Source organism: Cupressus sempervirens, chromosome 8, assembly GCF_028749045.1.
Source record: "Cupressus sempervirens isolate cs-2001-9-10 chromosome 8, ASM2874904v1, whole genome shotgun sequence".
Classification (NCBI taxonomy): domain Eukaryota; kingdom Viridiplantae; phylum Streptophyta; class Pinopsida; order Cupressales; family Cupressaceae; genus Cupressus; species Cupressus sempervirens.
The window spans coordinates 779,186,793-779,208,246 of NC_143125.1; the positions used below are offsets into that span (position 1 = coordinate 779,186,793).

General features: G+C 35.9%; 1 protein-coding gene across 5 annotated transcripts in view; it reads right to left on the reverse strand.

Moving 5' to 3' along the window:
* The window catches only part of LOC149544730 (DNA mismatch repair protein MutS, type 2), a 182,807-nt gene that overhangs the window by 104,854 nt on the left and 56,499 nt on the right, over nt 1–21,454 (reverse strand). For 2 of the 5 annotated variants that reach the window (XM_089795296.1, XM_089795298.1), the window contains exons 3-5: nt 13,359–13,536; nt 10,143–12,046; nt 9,511–10,035 (exon numbers count right to left, since the gene is read on the reverse strand). In XM_089795296.1, coding sequence (XP_089651422.1) covers nt 9,511–10,035; nt 10,143–11,891 — 2,274 coding nt within the window. In that variant the 5' untranslated portion in view covers nt 11,892–12,046; nt 13,359–13,536. Of the gene's footprint in view, nt 1–9,510; nt 10,036–10,142; nt 12,047–13,358; nt 13,537–21,454 lie in introns of those variants that run through there. The other 3 variants (XM_089795297.1, XM_089795299.1, XM_089795300.1) reach the window with 2 other exon arrangements.

The following is a 21,454-nucleotide window of genomic DNA, read 5'->3' on the forward strand; positions in this document are numbered from 1 at the left end:
AGAACTCAGACATAAAATTAATAAAATAAAGCTTCCCCATTTTGATGGTTCAGGAAAGATTACACCGCACCAATGGTTGGAGAAACTAAACACATTTTTCATTTTAAATCCCATGACGGAGGAAGATGCCTTGCAATTTGCTATAGTACATCTAGAGGGAGCAGTGCATGATTGGTGGACCCATGGACGTATCTCATTGGGACATAAAGATGTAAAATCGTATGAAAAATTCTCCCAAAAGCTCATGAATAGGTTTGATGATAAGGACATCGAGTGGTATTTTCAAGAACTAACTCAACTCAGACAAACTGGAATAGTGGAAGACTATGCTCGCAAGTTTCAACAGTTGTCAGTTATGGTTCCAGACTTTTCCCAAAAGAGACTCACTCATATATTTATAGAAGGACTGAAAGACTCCACCAGGCACTTTGTTAAACCACATGAACCACAAAACTTGGAAGAAGCCATTCGAAAAGCAAATGGTAGAATCCAATCATTCAAAGGAAAGATCTAAGAATTCCTCAGCAAGGACAGAACATAGAGACAATAACTCAAGAAACGATCATAAAGAAAAAGAATGTTATTTTTGCAAAGGACCGTGGACTGTTGGGCACCAATGCCAAGGGAAGGATGCTCTCAAGCAAAAAGAGGACATAATGAAGAAAGGCTTATGCTTTAGGTGTAGAGAACCATGGGCATCGGGTCATAAGTGTAGAAAAAGGAATCAAATTAATAGAATAGAAGCAACATCCGAGAGAGAAATAGAAGAATCGCATAAGAAAGCAAGACATGATTAGGGAGATCTCAACACTATCCAAGCACCAAATGAAGGAAAGAACCGATGGTCTTTTGAAGAGATTCCACTTGATGCATGAATTCGAGAAGGGAATTAGTAATCAATAATAGAGAAGAATGGAAGGGATTATCCAACTTCAATAGTAGCTATACCTAGTAATTAATTATGAGAATTTGTAATAATTATATTAATACATCTCTTAAATTATATTTATACTCAAGTCTTCCTTGTATAAAACTACAGAGATCGTACACTTCTAAAGACTTGGGAAGGGATAAAGTCTCTCCCAAGATTTATAGAAATGGGTAACCTAAAAGGGGATACCCCGAAAGGCCTTAGGATGAGATAAAGTCTCTCCTAAGGATTAAATAGAGATGGATAGTCCTAAAGGGATATCCATAAGGGCTTAAGACAAGATAAAGTCTCTCCTAAGGATCATAAAGAGGGATAATTCTAAAGGAATATCCACAAGGGCCTAGGACAAGATAAAGTCTCTCTTAAGGATTAAATAGAGATGGATCTTCTAAAGGGATATCCATAAGGGCTTAGGATGAGATAAAGTCTCTCCTGAGGATCATAAAGAGGGATAATTCTAAAGGAATATCCACAAGGGCCTAGGACGAGATAAAGTCTCTCCTAAGGATTAAATGGAGATGGATACTCCTAAAGGGATATCCATAGGGGTTTAGGACGGGATAAAGTCTCTCCTAAGGGATTATAAAGAGGGATTATCCTAAAGGGATATCCAAAAAAAGGCTTAGGAAGAGATAAAGTCTCTCCTAAGGATTAATCAAAGGCCTGAGGCAAGACAAAGTCTCTCTCAGGGTACATTTGTCAAGAATCATCATGGAGGTCCTGTACATCAAGATAAGTTTTTTCCTTTAAATCGATCTTGGTAATTTAAGTTGAATCTTGCAATATTTGAATTTATATTTATAACTATCTAATCCTCGTTGAAATTGTTGTTGCAGGACTATAGTGAGGTGCATCGACAAACTCACAAGGAGGAAATATTGAATTGCTTGAGGACAAGCAATTCGAGGAAGGGGGGACTGTAATTTCCCCATTTCAAAGGCTTATTTGAAGAAGTAATATTAAACAACAATAAATAAATAAATATTATAATCACTAAACTAAATATACTATTTTCATAAAATATCAAATTGATATAATATTTTATTATATCATTTTGATATAGTGACAATATGAAAATAATAATAATATATAATTAATAGTAATCAATATAAGATTTAATAATAATAATTAGTAAACAAATAATGAGATATAAAAATAATGAGTATATGATAATGAATATATTTTATTATCATACTTTTACTGTAAGGGTATACAATTAATATAATTTAATAATTATAATTACATACCTTTAGTAATAAATTTAACTACATATTATAAGTGAAATGGAAATATATACTAATCAAAATATTTTAATGTAAACAAATATGCAAGAGCCACGACGTTCAACCTATACTTGTATATTAGTGGAAGAATGTCGACAGGGAGGCGAACTCCGCATTTTTTAGCATATGAAAACGGACAGAGTGCAGAGACTATAGAAAGCATTAATTTGAAGATTTGAAGGGAAAAAGGCAAGGCAGGAAGAAAACGAAAGGTAGAAATATAATAAGGAAGTGCGAGTTAATCCGAGGGCAGAAAGAAGACAGTCGAAGCATTGAAATCAAACAAACCCGCAAACGTAGCAAGGGAGAAATTTCAGAATTCGTATCCAGAAGAGACTACGGGCATTCCCACCATCAGTCAAGCTGACCTCCAAATGCGAGACAAAACCTACCGCCAAATACCAATAGAAGGTTAACGCAGAAGCAAGTCGAAGGGAGTCTCAAACGATTCTGACAAGTTTCAATATAAAGTCACATACTAATAGATGCATTGGCAGTCACGGGGAAGAAGATTAGAGGAGATCACCATCCGAAAATCTTTGATCAGAAACTCTAAGATTAATACCAGACGTACTAAGGAACTTCGTCACTGCACAGTAATATTGAAGGTTTATCACTAGAGTTGGTCCTACTAGACATCTCCTAACAAAACATATATATCAACACTTAAACACTCTTGCTACAAGGGAATACTACAAATTATAAGGAATGACTAGATTATGATCTAACAGGGCATAGTTGATTTCTTAAGTATATAAGACAGGAGAGACAACACCAATGATTACCATTTAATTAAAGTCTAATTCTGGAAACAACACCAAACCATCCTTTACAATTTTCCATATTAAGTCATGCATAGGAATTCCATCGAGAATCATATTGGTGGCATCATCATTTATTATTCCAAATAACAACAGAAGGTGATATCACCCATATTCTCCATTACATAAAAGAACTGGTATAATGAACTAAAGCTATTTTCCCAATATTTCAAAGAAGTCATGTTAGGGTCATCACATTAGAGTTGGCATCCATTATTCATGCTCTACAAGTGTGGAGACATTATTTGATAGGGAAACCATTCAAGCTAAGATCAGAGCATCATGGATTGAAGTATATATTCACTCAACCCAATCTTAATGCTTGCAAAAGGAGATGGTTGGAAATTCTAGTAGACTATGATTTTGAAATCATCTATATCAAAGGAAAGGAAAACCGAGTCGCTAACGTCTTTAGTAGGCAAAGACACACTTTTTCCATAGTGATAATAAACACTGGACTTAAGGAGCGAGTGCTTCAAAAATTACCAAGGGATGATTCCTATAAACAAGTATGTCTAGCCCTCTTAAATGATCCATGTGATGTCAAATAGGAATGCTATCAACTCGAAGTGGATGGTCTTTTAAGGTACAAGGGGAGAATGTATATACCTAAGGATTTTGAAATCCACAAAATGGTTTTGAGAGAAATTCACATCGCTCCTTATTCAAGACATCCGAGGGTAACAAAAATATTAGCTGATATAAAACCACTATACTATTGGAAGGGTATGAAGCACGAAGCAGCAGAATTTGTTGCGAGTTGTCTTGAATGCCAGAGGGTCAAAGATGAACACAGGTATCTAGCAGGGTTTCTACATCCAAATAAAATTCTAGAATGGAAATGGAAAATAATTAGCATGGGTTTCATCAAAGGGTTACCCATGACTAGAAACAAGCATAATACTATTCTTGTTGTTGTGGACCAACTTACAAAAATAGCTCATTTTATTCTAAGAAATTTAATAGATAGAGCATTAGAAATTGCTCATACATTCGTAAGAGAAATTTGTAGACTTCATCAGGTTCCACAAAAGATCATCTCATATAGAGATGCTTGAATGACTTCTAGATTTTGGCAAACATTGGTTTCTGCTTTGGGAACAAAAATGAATATTAGTTCAGCCTATCATCCAAAAATTGTTGGGCAGACAAAAAGGGTAAGCCAGGTGTTAGAAGATCTTTTAAGGGTATACTGTATGGATCAATAATACCGTTGGGAAATGCATCTTCCCTTAGTAAACTTTTCTTATAATAACTCATATTAATTTGCTATTAAGATGGCACCATTTGAGACCCTATATGGATGAAAATGTAGAACTCCTCTAAGCTGGAACAAGATTGAGGATTGAATAATTGTTGGTCCTAAAATGCTCTTAGAAATGGAAGAGTAGGTAGTTCAAATCCGTCAAAGATTGAAGGAGGCGAATAATCACCAAAAAAGCTATGTAGATGGTAAAAGAACTCCTAAAGAATTTGAGCTGGGAGAAAAGGTAATCCTAAAAGTTAAACCACATAGAAGTGTTATCAAATTTGGTAGAAATGCCAAGTTGGCCCCAAGATATGTGAGACCCTTTTAAGTGTTGGAAGTTGTAAACCCTGTAGCCTACAAAATTACTCTACCTCCATGCCTTGCCCAGATGCATAGTATGTCTCATGTATCTTATCTTAAGATATATATAGCCATGTTGAGCATATCATTGACTACAATTTCTCGCAAGTGCAAGGCCTGGGGGTGGTGGTAATAGAACCACTTTGAATACTCTGAGTGTGTAAGCTACACTTATGAAATTGGGATATAACTCAATGCAAGGCCCAGTGGGGCCTATATGTTGAGGAAAATGCTACTTGGGAAGATTATGATAAAAATCTTCTAGGAATTTCCCCATCTTTTCTAAAAATATGAGCATTGGAATGATACTATTATATTGTGTTCTAAATTGAAAATTCTAAGACATTATGGCAGCTCTTATGTAATTTGTTATGATTGATATTTTTATATACTTAATTGTAGTTGTTCAACAAGGATGATGAAACACAAGGGGAAGGGTATGTTACATCCCATATTTTATTCTAATTTAAAAATGTTCGTAATATAATTACAGCCATTGAGATTTCATGTGAATTGGAAATGGCTAGTAAAATTTGTTATTTGTTATGATTTCATGAAAATTTGAAATGGTTGGTTAACTTAGTTATTTGTTGTAATTATATTATTTGCATTGGAATTTATTGGAAATTTACTTTCACTAAATTATTTTCTTTTGCAAGTGTGCGGCGAAGAGGGAAAGCATTGACAGAGAGGGATTAGGGCATGAACACCAACTTGCCACCGAGTTTTTAAGGTATTCATCCAAATCATTTTGGGCCAGGGAAAAATGGACTAGGGCAAACTAAATAATACCAAGTTTCAACTCTGAGCTGACTAGGTCAGCAAATTTTAAATATATATATATATATATATAATAAATGAAATAAAATTCATAACTTTAAATTAGAATCTGGATGTTTTGCATTATCTAATGTCGGGTGTATTATATTATATAAGTAATACCCATAGCATTTATGTATATTTGTACCTATGAAATTATATATATATACTTATATTTTTAATATAACGTGCATATATGTAGACAAAATAACATGTACAAGTATACGTAAATAGTATAAGTATTATTCATATAATAGAATGGGTGAAAATTTAATTCCCATATCAAATTTAATTTATACTCATGAAAAGTCCATCGGCCTCTTATAACTCTTTTATTATTAAGACCTTTCATATTTCTTCCAATATTGCATGTTCCTTCGGCCAAGATTGTAACTTATACCTACATGCCTCTACCACCCTTTTCTTTCATGCAAATTGTAACTCCATTTTTGCTCATTTATTTTCCCTATTAGCCAAAGGAAAAGGGGGATCATTATCCTCAAGTCACAAAGTTTCCTTCCTCTGCAAGAGTATCCTTCTTTATTACCAGTTGTATATTAGCCAAATCTATATGCCATTATAATTATCAATCACGATTGTTCATTGTCCAAACTATAGCTAATTCATTATATCAACCATATCTGCAATTGTGAATAGTGGTATCCCATTCGAATTTCATGTCATACTCAATTAGCATTTCAGAAAGTGTAATTCCAATTAAGAAAATTCATTAAAGTTCATTGATCATCGACTAAGTCAAGCCAGAAGACCAAGTGAACTATAGATTAGAAGCTCCTTATTCAGGTCACAATTCCTTTAAAATTGTTTATTTTATTGTGTCATAATAACAGTCATTAGATTTTCATTCATAGCATGCATAAAGAAGGTTAATTTGGACCATTCTTTGTAGGATCAAAAGACCATTTAAACCATATTTGAACTATCTTACTAGTCGTGCCAAGAGCACTCATAGTTTGTTTATTGCCTCTATGTATCAAGAAGAGTCAGTTTAGCATGTCATCTATACTTCCAAATACAGTGACATTATAAGTATATGTCCTTGAGATTTATTGAAGATTCTCCATAGTTGAAAGAATCTGGCCACGTAGAAATCATAATCTTTCTTTCTTTCTTTCTTTCTTTTTTGACTTATGGGTGCAAAAAGAAATCACTTTATATAACTAAATATTATATAATGCAAGATGGAAAATCACACCAGAGATCATCAAGGATGGCCAAGAATGGTTGAGATGAGTGGTGTGGTCCATATGAATTGAACAAATCAATAAACCTACAAAATCAGAAAGATGTATCAGAATCATGAAAAATTATATGAATAATTGGAAAAATAGTAAATCTAGTCAACACATAGTGGGAACTAGATATTAATTAAGTTTAGCAGTGAGTGATCAGGCACATAGTGTCCTTTGGAAATCCCTGGCCAAAATAGGTTTAGTAGAAAGTAATGCTGCAATGATCACTAGAGGTCAAGAAAACTCATAGTCGAATGGATATTCTATTGGGAGGTACCCACAGTCTAGCCGGCTATGTAGTTGACAACTCTAACACTAGGTTGCTTAGGGGGCAGAACAAAATGGTGTACACGTACGTGCCTTATCTTGTGCTAGGTAGGGCCATTCTCAGTAGAGAATGAGTAGGGATTACACTAGGTCCGTGGTTGGGAAGTTAAGCCTTTGTCAATGCTTTTCCTCTCCTTGAAATGCCTAAACTTGCACAGAACAAACCAATTCCTACTTCTATTGATGTGGTGAGATCTAAACCTTGTTAATATTCCATTATTTTCTTTCAGTTGCATCTTTATCTCAGCTTCAGCATCAGATTTATATTCTATGCAGTAACTTTCCTGTTCATATGAAATAGTAGTTAAGATTTTGCAATGAAATATTATTTTACATTTCATGTGTCACATAGATAGATAGTCTATTTTGTTGAAATTGTTCTTCCTAGTTCATCAAAAAGGTAGCTTAAATCTTTCAATAGGTAGTTTAAATCTTTTCATGATAGTGCAGTTATAATTTAACAGTTAATCAGCTATTTTCCATTATTTCCTTTTCATGTGAAAGGTAGTTTGTTTGCTTCTATTCAGTAAAAAGAAAGAATATCTTAAGCTTATTAGTCCTTTAAATTTTTAAGTTCTTCTAGAAACAAGCACTTACGAAAAGATTTTTGGCCTCGACCTGAAAAAGAACTCTTTGAGCTCATTCCAAAAACATCTCTTTAAATAGTCAAAACTAGCATATGCAAATGAGAGCTTAAACTCATATTTATAAGAAAAGGGAAGAACTAGAGCAATACATATTTAAATTTGAATGTAATTCCCTCTCATTTCATATTTTGAAATAACATGAAACTACCTCTTCTAGTTTAACCAATTTGAGCTCAAAAACATTAGCTTTTTTTAATGCTTTATTGAACTCCAAGTATTGGCATCATTTGAAGGAATAAATAAAACTAATTAAATATTAAGCACCTCAACTCATCTTAGTGTCACTTTTAGAGTCTCAGCTTTCTTTTTAAAACAACTTAAGTGACACTCTTACCTAGGCATAAGAATAGGGGGGACACTCTAAACATCCACCCCTTCACTTAAGCTATGAGGCAACTTTATATAAAAAACTTAAAGTGAAAAAAATAATTATCTCAACCTTAGAAACTCACCAAGGTGCTGAAATGGGAAGCATTGCACTCTAAGCTGAAAGCAAACAGACGCCAAGACCAAGTGCAAAAAATAATACTTACTAAATATAACCATATGCCAAAACTCTACAAGAAAACAATGAAAACACCTAATAAAGCTCTCCACGGCACACTAATTCCTCTAACTACATCCACATAATCTACAAGAACTTGGGTATAGGCCAATGGAAAACACAATCTGACTAAATGCAAGAAGGGGAGATTACAGACTCCCCCAAAAGACTCATTTGTGGAAGGGGAACCGAGACATCTATTGGGCATAGAAATCAAGAGGAATGCAATATCTCATCCCTGATAGGATATTTACTTTTATAATCTTTGCTTGTCTTTGTTTTCGGTTTAATTTTTTTGATATATTTGATAAATTACATACAGGAAAGAATAACAAAGATGGGAATGTGTACCAGATACAGGAGTAAAGTATATCTTTATTAGCTCAAGAAATCATTGCAAAGAAGAAGAACAGAGATGGTCAGCCAAGGATTAAAATGCATCCAACTACACCATACTACCTTCCTTAGTGGTACACAACATATTTAAAGGAAGTACCCGAGAGTGACAACAAACTTAATACAGACCATTAATACATTGGCAGATAACCAATAATATCAAACATAAAAATAGGCATTGTACACCAACTACAAACATTGAGGAGACAATAAATAACTCTTTGGTACCTATATACACATACCCTACTGAAAATGCATGTTCAAACAAAATACATGTACTGTCGGTCAGAAGATGCATCTCTTTGTAAACCGGGTAATCTTTGGAGATGAGCCATAAATATGGATGCAATCTGAATGTTTCACATAAGGAATTTTGCTTCTCAATGTCAGTATAATGTATATGCTATATAAAAAGTTAAGACATAAATTTACAAGATGGACAGGGTCAGTCTTTGAGATGGGGCAGAAATTATAAAATTGAAGATGGAGAGCTGTAATGGTAATTAAGAGGAAGAGGTTGAACTCTCAAGTCTCAACTAATGAAGAGAACTATCAACCTGAACACAATTAATGTATTTTAGCCAGTCCACAAGAAGAGACTATAATCATACTGTCTTATTTGTTCCATAACTTCCATTAATAATTTAATTGTCGAAACATTTCTTGACTGAAAGGCAACAATTACCCTTGTATTTCCTTGTGATCATTTAAGAAGAGCAGATAAGCTTTCACTCCCTAATTATAAAAAACTTAACAGGATGTACATGGATAGAACATTGTGTAGCAGAATCATAGACAAAAATTTAAATTAACTGATAAACTATTACATTTCTAAATAACAAATATATTCAAGAAGACAAGTTAGCCAATGGCCAAATACCTCATTATGGAGTTCAGTAGCTTCAGAGAGAATGGCAGCAACTGTCGTTGCTTGATCCTGTAGTTCATCTCTCTGTTTTGAGAGGGATTCATAAATTCCACCTTGACGTAACTGTTGCCCATCTGGAAGCAATTTTTTCACCCATTCTCGTGCACGACTCAAGATATTAAGATCAAATTCAAGTGACTGGGCAATATCTAGGGCATTGGACTGACCAGTAGCGCCCCAAAGTATGCGATAGGTAGGAAGTAAAGCCCCAACATCAAATTCCATAGCAGCATTTTCAAATCTACCATCCTCATCTTTGAGGCGAGTCAAGTCTTCATAATGTGTTGTTACAACTGTCAGATTCATGTGACGTGCAAGATGCTGTAATATGCTTGCTGAAAGTGCCATTCCTTCAGAAGGATCAGTACCACTTCCAATTTCATCAATTAAAACAAGGGATTTTTGGGTGCCGGCTTCCATAATTTTACACAAACGTTTGATGTGTGCACTATATGTGGACAGACTTTTCTCCAAAGACTTCAAGAAAAACAAAAGAAATAGACACCATTAAATAGAAATAAAATAATATATTCGCATTTAAGAGCCCAACTATCAACTTGAATGTGGGAATGCTAAGAAACTACCTGGTTATCGCCAATGTCTGCCATTACATGGTCAAACCACGGTAACTTTGGTTGACCCTTGGCTGCCAAGAATATGCCAGCTTTTGCCATGATAGCAGCAAGTCCTAGTGTCTTCATTGTTGCTGTTTTTCCACCAGCATTAGGACCAGAGATGATCACTACCCTTTTTTGAGGCCCTATTTTAATGTCTATTGGCACAGGTAGTTTCACTTGCTTGTCATCAGAATTCTGGACTGTTTCAATATTTCTGGAACCACCATAAAAAGCATTATGTTTCAGGGCTGAGGAATGCCTTCGAGAACTGAATTTAGAAGATGATTTCTGAAGTGTAGGCTCTAAGAGTATAGGATGTTGAATACCTTCAATGTCAACAAATGAACTCTGACTTTCACTGGTTTCAATCTTCTTCCCCATTTCTAATATATTGATTTCTGTAATGTGTTCTTTCTGGGTGAAAAAAGGGCGAACAGCCCCTTGCCAACGAGCATGACCAGCTCTAGCACAAGCAAGATCTATAACCATGACCCTTTCTAAAACATTACTTATCTTGGTACTTTCACATGCTATCCTGGAGACCAGCCTGCCCAGGATAGCACATTCCTCAGATTGCTCTGCAGAAGCCAGTTGCACTTCCATGTTATTCAGGTCCAATGCATCCTTAGGTTCCATAAAATATGTTGCACCTGAACTACTGACATCCAAAACTATACCGCTGGGAAGGAAAGACTTCTTAGCAGCCCTAATTCCAACACACAATCGTGACCTTCTCTTAGTAACCAATGGACTGTCTATGCCCCCAGCTTTTACAATCCTTTCAGCAGTGTCTTTAATCAATGCTTCAATAGCCTCCATATTGCTCCTCCTATTTGACCTTACAGATGCCAAGGCAGGGCTTGCTCTATCCAGAACTGACAAAAGTGTACAGTCAAGGCAATGATCCAATTCATTTTCTAAGTCGGTGCAAAAGTCTGCTCCTTCAAAGATTTTTAAAAGAGGATCGAGTGCCTTCATATCTTGTGACTTAATGCTTGTTGAATTTCCATTAACAGAAACATTCATTTCTGCTGCACAACTCTTAAGCTTATTATATATGCTTCTTGCTGAATGCAGTGTCCTCTTTACAGCACAAAGCTCATTGACAGTACATACTTTCCCCAAAACAGCAGATTTAATTATATTCCTAATATCTTGAATTCCAGAAAAATCCAGAGCATCAGGAAGCAAGAGTGCAGCAGCTGTTTGATCTAGCAATTCCTCACTGTCATGCAGATCACTGCCAATGGGAATACATCCTTCTTTAGCCACCAAATAGCCCATGCCGGTAGATGTATATTGTGCAACCTGGTTGCAGAGTGATTGCCATTCTAAACAAATAAGGGTGTCTTGCTCAACATTTCCTAAGTCAACCATCTTTCCAGCTTCTGTGCTCAAATCATCCCTCATAATTTCACTAAACCTAGAATCCAGTTTAGCATTTCCTTTCATGGAATGTTTATGTAAATAACTCTTCTCCCAGATGAAAGGTGTAGAAGATGATTGTTTAGATTGGCGATATCTTTTAGTTTTGTCATCGGAGAGTTTTATTAAATTGCTCTTGTAGAAAATCTGAGAACATTTGATTTTCATGTTTTTACGCCTCGATAAGCCTTCATCCAAGATACACGAAAGTCTAAATGCATTTCTGTTATGTTTCTTTTTGATAACAGCAGAATGCATTGAACTATGAAAAAAACTAGTGCTCCAAGCCATTTCACGGCCCCAAGTCAAACCAAAAAAATAATAAAAGCATTCTGATATTTAAAATAACTTGTAATAAAACCATATGCCATGCCAAAATTGCTCCATATTGTAACCACCAAAATGTTGGCACTTGCAAATGCCAGCTTTCCTGTTTCAGATTGCACCTGTGGAATCAAAAATGCATAACTACACAAACTAAAACTTTGAAATATGTTCCATATAATCTACTCTGCACTTATTTTAGAGGAGTGAAAATGGTAAGTCATACTATCACCTATATTGTCTTCCATCAGAAACTAAAGGTAAAGAAAACATTTGTAAGTATGCTGGGCAAAAACAATTGATTTTACAACAATCAAAGAAAAGATACATTATATCAACCAAGTCCACATATGACCAAAAGCAGCCGATCTGATTATCATCAAATAATCTCATGTGCAATATATAGTTCCCAAATATTTGCATGAGACGTACAAAATAAAAAACAAAATCAATAAACAGCAACTGCCTATTCAAGATGATGAACAGTTTGTACACATAATCAAAAAGAAAAGTCCAAAACCCAAACAATATTAACAAACATATAACATTCTTTGTAGAATAAAAGGATATAAAAGATGAATTTCCTTAAGTACTTTTCCGATTTGAATTTTCATTATACCACAAAAAAACAGAATTGGGGATCATGAAAGCAAAATATTTTTTGTGGGAGGCAAGGTAACATTGGGCTGTCAATTAGTGTGGTGCTGGCTGCCCTTCCAGTAAACCTGAAAATTTACATCTTCCATCCTGCCATGTCATGCTTCGTTCAGGAATTCACTAAAGCCACATCCACCTAACCACATTGATATGCCAACCAATTAAGTTTGGAGACAGACCAGCCGGCTTTTGAAGCTCGTTACTATTATGATGAGTTGGCCCATCTTACTGCTAGGCCATGTTTACCGCAGTGGGTAAACAGAGATTTATTGCATTCACAGACTAGAATGGAACACAGCATAAGATAGAATTATATTCATATAAGTAGAACATACAGTAACGATTACAACCATAATGATGATCCATAGCTCAATAGGATGATATACATATATATTCTGAAGGGGCAACTCAACCGTCGCACAGACTTTTGGGTACTAACTAATCCCGTCAGCTTTGTTATACTTTTGCCGATTACAGGCCACAGTGCCAACAACATCCTACTAAGTAATGTTATTATGAGAAGACTCGTTTCCAATACCGAGAACTCTTTATAACCAATTTATTTGTGGGGCTGAAAGCCTTTCAATTTCTTATCCCTAAACTTTAGGTTCACATTTTTCATTCACATGACCACCATTTCAAAATATATACCATAATATCTCCAGTAATTAATAATATCATAATCTCTTATTCATGTGTTTAATGTCTATTTCTATACAGAAACGTAAAGGATTGGATATACTGATGTTCAGCAAGAATATGACAGGAAATTGATACCTTGTATGTATGAGCATTATGGGAACCAAGTTAGAAGTCAGGCTGTTTTTTAGTAGAAGATGGGGAACTTATTGCAAAACCAAGTGCAAAACCTGCCAGGCATGCCTCCCGATGTTGATTGCGATGTTCCCGCCCTTTCCACCTCATGGTGACCAAGTATCTCAATTTTATGAAGTCTCTGGAGAGCAAAATTTGCAATTATGAATCAAAATGAACATTTCATACATGAAGCAAGACATCAATGATGGTTGAGTGAGAAAATTAAGTTAATGGATTATAAAACAGTAATTAATATAAAGAAACGATGATAAAAAATATAAGTCAAGTAAAAGTACATTCACATAGCTTAGTCTCCCAACGATACAAAAGAAGGATGTCAAAGACTTGGGTTAAGACAGCATGAGGTTAAAGATGATGATCATTACTAATACCAACATCATTCAAGGCAAGCACCTTAAGTAGTGTTACCATATCTTAGTTGATTCAAAGAAAAGACAAAGAATTGATAATTGACAAAAACAGAGATCAATGAGTAAGTATTCAGCAGTTTATGGTCGACATCTCTTAACCATGTTGTCAGGAATCCCAAGCATATCTAATCAGTTCTTAGAGAGAAGATCATAATAGTTGATATTATGATCAGCGATCATAGTAACCATTATCATTTGGTATGCAGAAGATACTAATTAAGATACCAAAGACCGCAGTTTTTCAATATGTAACCACACAGAGATCATACTAAACCAATATGTCTATGAAGACAAGAATCAATTGATAATAAATGATACTGAAAGGCAATTGGTGAATGAGGAATAAGTACTGAATAATGATTATGTAAGCATTCATCGGAACGGTAGTCCCTATGAAGATCGAAAGCCAATAAACAATTGATGATCATGAATATCAATCATATATGAAAACCAATATACCCCAAGATCATCAAAGACTAGAAGATAACGATTCAAAGATGTCATATGCAGATCAGTGGAGCAACTAAGACATCAGTAAGAATTTTAGCAAGTATCAATAAATATCAATTAGGCAACAGTAACTATTATTGATATTCAATCTAAGAAGAATACAAGCAATAGTCATCAAAAGTAGTAAATGCTCTGCAAAAAGAGAATACCCTTAATTGGAAGCTAAAGGCAATCTTGGAGAAGATCTTTGAATTAGTGATATCCTTTGATGTGGTCATCATAAACCATATTTGCCGAGAAAGAAACTTTGAACCTTGAAGAGGCTATTTATTGCGTGAGCTCATATTTATTAATTAATCATTAGAGTTTATATTATTATATGGCCACTTCATTATTATATGTTATAAAGTGATGTTGTGTTGGTGAAGCTTCTTAAATGAAGTTTCATTTGGGAAACAAGTGCCTTTGTGGGATTATAAATATGAGCTCATTGTGAAGGGAAAAGCATCCGATTATCCAATTATCTATTTTCTTTAGTGGTTACTTGTTAAGAGTTTCCTGACTTTCTGATGAGGTATAAGGGTTTGAAGGCTGAGATGTTACTCCATTGCTGAAGTATAATGGAGTTTTGTATTTGTGAATCTAAGAAGTGCATTTTAAGTAACGGCTGAGGTACTGTAAATTAATTCTAAGAATTTGTTCAGTTGAATTGAAAGTCTCTTTTTCATGATTACTGTTGCTAAGGGGACTAATCTGGTTGAGTGATTTTTGCAAATAAGTTGGCATTGATTATATTCTGCAATTGAAGGCATTTATATAGGTAGCTATTGACCTAGCTAGGCGCTTAGTTCATCAGCTTCAGCTTTGATTTATTATCTGTTACCAAACTCCAAGTTCCATGTGCCTAGGCATCCACAGTTTTCCAATTTTGGGGCTTCAAGCTGTTCTTGAGTGGCTTCTATATCATTAGAATGCAGCATTACATATTCACAGGGCTGCATATAACTTTCAGGAGACTGCGACAAACTTTAGAGAGGCCTGTGTTTCCTTCAGGAGCCCTGCGTTCTGATTACGAAGGGTTGCGATTGAAAATTATGCCCTGCAATTTATCCTTATACCCTGCGATATGATTAAGGAGGCCTGAGATTGGTTTATAGAGGTCTGCGGCTGCTAGAAGGGGCCTGCAATTCATAATTTTGGGCCAGCATTGGTGACTGTAGGAGCCACATTGACTGTGGTAGCTTGGATAATAAATTCTGGAGGCTGCAATCTATTTGATGTAGAATTGTCTTGCTCAAGAGTTGTGCGGACTTGCAGAGATCATCATTGCGTCTTAAATCAGGTTCTTCATATCTCCATATTTTCAATCAATTGTAATACAGTTTGCAGCTATTTAATTGTTATAAAATCAGAACTAGTGAATACAATATGCAATTGCTACAAAGTCTATATTACAATAATAGAAAAGATTCTATTATTAGTTAATGGTTATTTTTATAATCTATTGTAAATATTAGAATGTTTCTAATATCTAGTTAGCTGTACATAACTGTTAGTTTTCTTTTAGCTAGAATAGAAAGTTTCTATTTTTGATGATCGTTTCCTAAGGAAACATTGTTCCATTCTTTTGTATATAAGACCTCTCGGCCTTTGTTAATTATAAGCAAGTATTTTAACAATTACATTGTAATATGGTATCAGAGCATGGTTGAATATTTTTTTCGAAAATTATAATTCCTTGTTGAAATTATTTGAATCTTATTTTCAAAATTATTATTTCCCTAAATTAATCTGCTTCGTTATACATAGCTTAGGCAAGGGTTTTGGATGCAAAGTATCTACAACTTGCGTCTTCTCTAGCTCGCGAAATACAACGCCCATCTACAAAATCGCAACTGGAAATCATGTGACATCAAACTACAAATTGCAATTGGAAACTCTCGCTTGCGTCTGATATTTTTGTTCAAATTCGCATCTGCTATTTGCCCAAAAACGCGTATGTTTTTTGCTCCAAATCGCGTCTCATATATTGCTCGGCTAGGGTTATTTGGTTTGCAAATCATGTGTCTACAAATCCCGACGTAAAAATCACATTTGAGACCTTGGAAAAGCTCGCAATTTTCTCTGCTACACCTGCCATTATTAGGATCCTCCATGTTTATTGCACAATCGCCCCTATTCTGAAAAACAAATAGGCCATTTTTTCCTAAAATCGCCATTTTTCTACAACATATACCTTCATTGGCTGCCGGCTAGGGTTTTGCTCGAAAACCCTAAATTTTGAGCTTGAAAAATTTTTCTGATTATAGGTTATTTGTGGATTTTTCAAGAGCTCAACTGGGTTGTCATCGGTCTTTCTAAGTGCCCTGCTTTTCGTGCCTCAATTTTCGAGCAATCAGGTTTAGAGACTAACAGATTCTTTCTTGGTTTTTCGAACTCTTTTCTAGGTACCCCTGTAAATTTTTTGGGTCTTCCATTTTTTTTCCTCGAAGAATGTGCCTTCACAAATTTTCACATTTTTTCAATGAAAAACATGCTATGGCATCTTTGACTAGTATTCTACTCAAGAGCAATTCAAAATTCAATGGTCAGAATTATGGCACTTGGAAGCAACGGATAATAGCAATTTTTGAATATCGGAATACTGATCAAATTGTTGAGGGTGTTACAGAGCGTCCGACTGCCCATGGTATTAATCAGGATACATGGGATCTGAATAATCAAGAGGCAGTGATGCTTCTCAAATTATCCGTAGCTGATGATCAGCTGTCTCAAATTCCATCCGGCAAGACAGCTGCCAAGATATGGGCACATCTCAAAAATCTTCATGAGACTTCTGACAAAAGCAGAGCTTTCTTCCTAAAGAACACTTTGTTTTCTATTATCATGGATGAGCGAACATCACTCCAGGCTCATCTGAATAGGATTCAGGAAATTCGTGATCAATTGCTTGCCATTGGTTGCAACATGGAGCAAGAGAACATTGTGGTTATCACTCTCCAAAGTTTACCAAAGTCCTATGAGCATTTTATCTCGACTCTCAACATCACATCTTCTAGTGTTGATCTGAAGTTCACCAATCTCTGCACACTTTTGCTTCAGCAAGATCGGTGGAAGCAACAATTCGATAGCAGTTCCAACTCTACAGCCTTTGCTGCTAAATCCTTTCAAAAGGATAAAGGCAAGTCTCAACAATCTTCTCAGCAGAAGTCCTCTGCTCTAGCTTCATAAGGCTCCCGGAAGAAGAAAATTCAATTCAACTATTGCCACAAGTTTGGTCACAGAAGGTTGAATGTCAGACAGGCTTAGCTGCCCAATCTAAGCAATCCGGTTCGCAGCCCAAAGCGAACAATGTAGAGCACATTGACCAAACGGAATCTATCTTTTATGCTTTCATGGCTAAAAGACCTGCAAATATGCGAAGTTGTCTACTTGGTACATTGATTCAAGTGTCTCTCGTCACTTCACCCACCCCAGAGACTGGTTCACTAACTACCAGCCTTACTCAGATTCTGTTATTTTTTGTGGTGGAGAAGAGTACACCGTTGTCAGTAAAGGCAACATTCAAATTCAGTCTACTGGGAGGAATCTCATTTTCCTCGATGTGTGCTACGTTCCAAGGATGGAACTCAGTCAGTTACTGAGACATTCTCCACAGTTGGATGTTACCTTCAATTCACATCAATGTACCATTATTGATCAAGCAACTCAATCAATTGTTGCAGTAGGTCTTGAGGGTCATGGTCTTTTCTGCCTTACTGATTCTGATGATTCTCGGGACTCGACTATGGCTACTCGGTGGTCTTTTGTTAGCAAACTTTGGCTTTAGCGGTATGGGCACTTAAATGTGCATTATCTCTCTCAACTTGCTCGAGAAGAGCTTGTCCTCGATTTGAGATTTAGACTCAACAACTTGGAGTTTGTGATGCATGCCAGGTTGGGAAGCAACATCGCACACCTTTCACCAATGGCGATTCATGGCAAGCTTCTCAGGTACTTCAGCTTGTTCATGTCGATATCTGTAGCCCTATGGCAATTCCTGTTATTGGGTCCACGTATTTTTTGTTGTTTGTTGATGATTTCAATAGAAGAATGTGGGTGTATTTACTTTAAAAGGAATCAGATGCATTTCTTGTATTTCGTAAGTTTAAAACTTTAGTTGAAAAAGAGTGGGAAATCTATTATTACTCTTAGGACAAACAATGGGGGGAATTTTGTTCTAATGAATTCTCTAGCTTCTTGGATACACATGGCATCAAATGCTAGTTAACCACACCCCACATACCACAACAGAACAGTGTAGTTGAACATCAAAACAAAACAATCACCAAGATGGCTCGATCCATGCTCGAACACAGACATGTTTCGAAGCAGTTCTAGCCAAAAGCAGTTAGCACTGCAGTTTATCGTTTAAACCAGTCACCCACAGGGGCGGTTAAAGCAAAACTCCAAAAGAGGCCTAATCAAGTCGCAAGCCCAGAATCAGTCACTTGAATGTTTTTGGCTCCCTTTCTTTTACTTAGATCCCTAATGCGTCACGAACCAAGTTGGATGCCAAGAGTCAGAAACTCATGCTTGTTGGATAAAGTAGTCTTCACAAAGCCTACCGCTTGATTGACACTAAGATATCTTGTCTCCTGTATAATCTTGAATGAGCAGCGATGACCATTCATGCCTGTTTCTCCTATTCCAGCAAACCAACCTATAAAGGCTCGTGATTTGGGAGTTAGGCTTCCATTAGGTCCACCTGATGGGAGGGCTCCAGTAGCTCCTACAGCTCCAGTTATCCAAGTGCTCCCTTTACAGACACCTCTAGCTTCTCCTGCAAGATCACCTCAATTTATAGATGCTTCACCTGAGTTTGATCTAGATTCTTCTGATGACGAACCTGATCACCAAGCATCTTTTGATACTAATGTTGGTCGTTCTCCTCTTCGATCTAAGTGGTAGGCTAAGACACTTGTTGATTTTCGTGATGATAAGCTCATTAATGGGAGAACTACTCAAAAAAAGAGCAAACATACAAAATCTATTAACTTTTCTTTCATGGCCAGCATTCACAGTGTGTTTGAACCTCAAACATATTTCTAGGCTAAAGGAATTCCAGAGTGGAAGAGGGCCATGACATCTGAACACCAGAGCCTATTGAAGAATAACACCTGGGTCCTTTGTCATCTTCTACCAGAGAAGAAACCATTGGCTACAAATGGGTTTACAAAATCAAATACAAATCTGATAGTAATTTGGATAAGTACAAAGCTCATTTAGTTGCAAAGGGTTTTTCTCAATGTCAAAGCATTGATTATGAGACCTTTGTTCCTACTGCAAAGATGAGCACAATTTGATTAGTCCTAGCCATGGCAGCACAATTTGGCTGGAAGGTCCATTAAGATGGACGTCAAGAATGTTTTCCTGAATGGTGACCTCCATGAAGAGGTCTACATGATGCAACCTCCTGGTTTCAAGGTTGTCAGTAAAGACCATCAGATTCTCAAATTGATGAAATCTTTCTATAGCTTGAAGCAAGCCCCTTGGGCATGGTACATGAAAATTGATAAGTACCTCAATGATCAAGGCTTCCAGAGGAGTTCTTGAGACTCAAATTTGTACATCAAGCCTACTAACAATGACATCATCCTTCTAGTTATTTATCTGGATGATTTGATCATCACTAACAGTTTGTCATGTTTTATTCAGGGAATCAAACTGAATTTATGCCAGTCTTTTGATATGAATGACCTTGGGCTCATGCATTATTGCCTAAGTGTTGAGGTTTGGCAACAGTTTTATTTAGGGAATCAAACTGAATTTATGTCAGTCTTTTGATATGACTGACCTTGGGCTCATGCATTATTGCCTAGGTATTGAGATTTGGCAACAGTCTTCTAGTATATTCGTCTCTCAGTCCAAATATGTCAAGGCTTTGTTAGATGAATTCCATATGCAAGATTGCAAGCCTACATCTACACCCATGGAGAAAGGTCTCAAGTTATCAGCCAAGTCTGATTCTCCTTTTGTTGATGATACTACATATAGGCAACTAGTAGACACCCTCATCTACCTCTCTCCTACTAGGCTTGATATCAGCTTCGCAGTCAACTATATCTCACACTTTATGATAGCTCCTAAAGCTGATCATTGGATGGTAGCAAAGCGTGCACTTCTTTATGTGAAGGGCACTTCAAATTATGGACTTCCTTACTCTCAATGTTCTAATCCTAGACTTAGTGGGTTCACAAATTCAAATTGGGTAGGCTTTGTTGACGATAAAAAATCAACTTCTAGATGTGTTCAGTTTAGGATATGGTGTCGTCACATGGACCAGTAAGAAGCAATAGGCAGTTTCTCTCTCCTCTATAGAGGCCGAATACAAAGGGACTGTCATGGCAAGTTGTGAAGTTGTTTCACTTCGTTGGATGCTTGGTGATATGCAGATGTCACTAGTAGGACGAACCACTTTGTTTGTTGATAATGAAGGCGTTATCAAGTTAGCATGAAATCCAATCTTCCATGAATAAACCAAACATGTAGATATTCATTGTCATTACATATAATAGCTGGTTGAAGATGGGACAATAAACTTGCAGTATGTTCCTACAGTAGATCAGACTGCAAACATTCTCACCAAGCCTCTTGGTCCTGATAAGTTTGTCAAATTCAGAGGATAGCCTGGTGTTGTAAATAGATTGACCATTAAGGGAGGGTATTACGATAATAGAGAAGCTTCTATCATTAGTCAATGGTTATCTATTTGTAATCTATTTTAACTATTAGAATGTTTCTAATATTTAGTTAGTTGTAGAATAATTATTAGTTTTCTTTAGCTAGAATAGAAAGTTTCTATTCTTTATGATCGTTTCCTAAGGAAACATAGTTCCATTCTTTTGTATATATAGACCTCTTGGTCTCTATTAATAATAAGCAAGTATTTTACCAATTTCATCGTAATAGTCTATTTGTCATTGTCATTTACAATTTGGATTTACACGTCTTGCAAAAATTGAAACCAAAAAATGAATACATTCCAAACATCATATAAATAGTGATAACGGAGTTGCTTGCTAAGTGTTTGACAGAATGTCAAACAACTAAATGAATAAGGAAATTAGTGTTTTGTCCTAGACTATATCCAAAGGAGGTTATTACAATGGTATCAAAGCGGTTTCCTGCCAACCT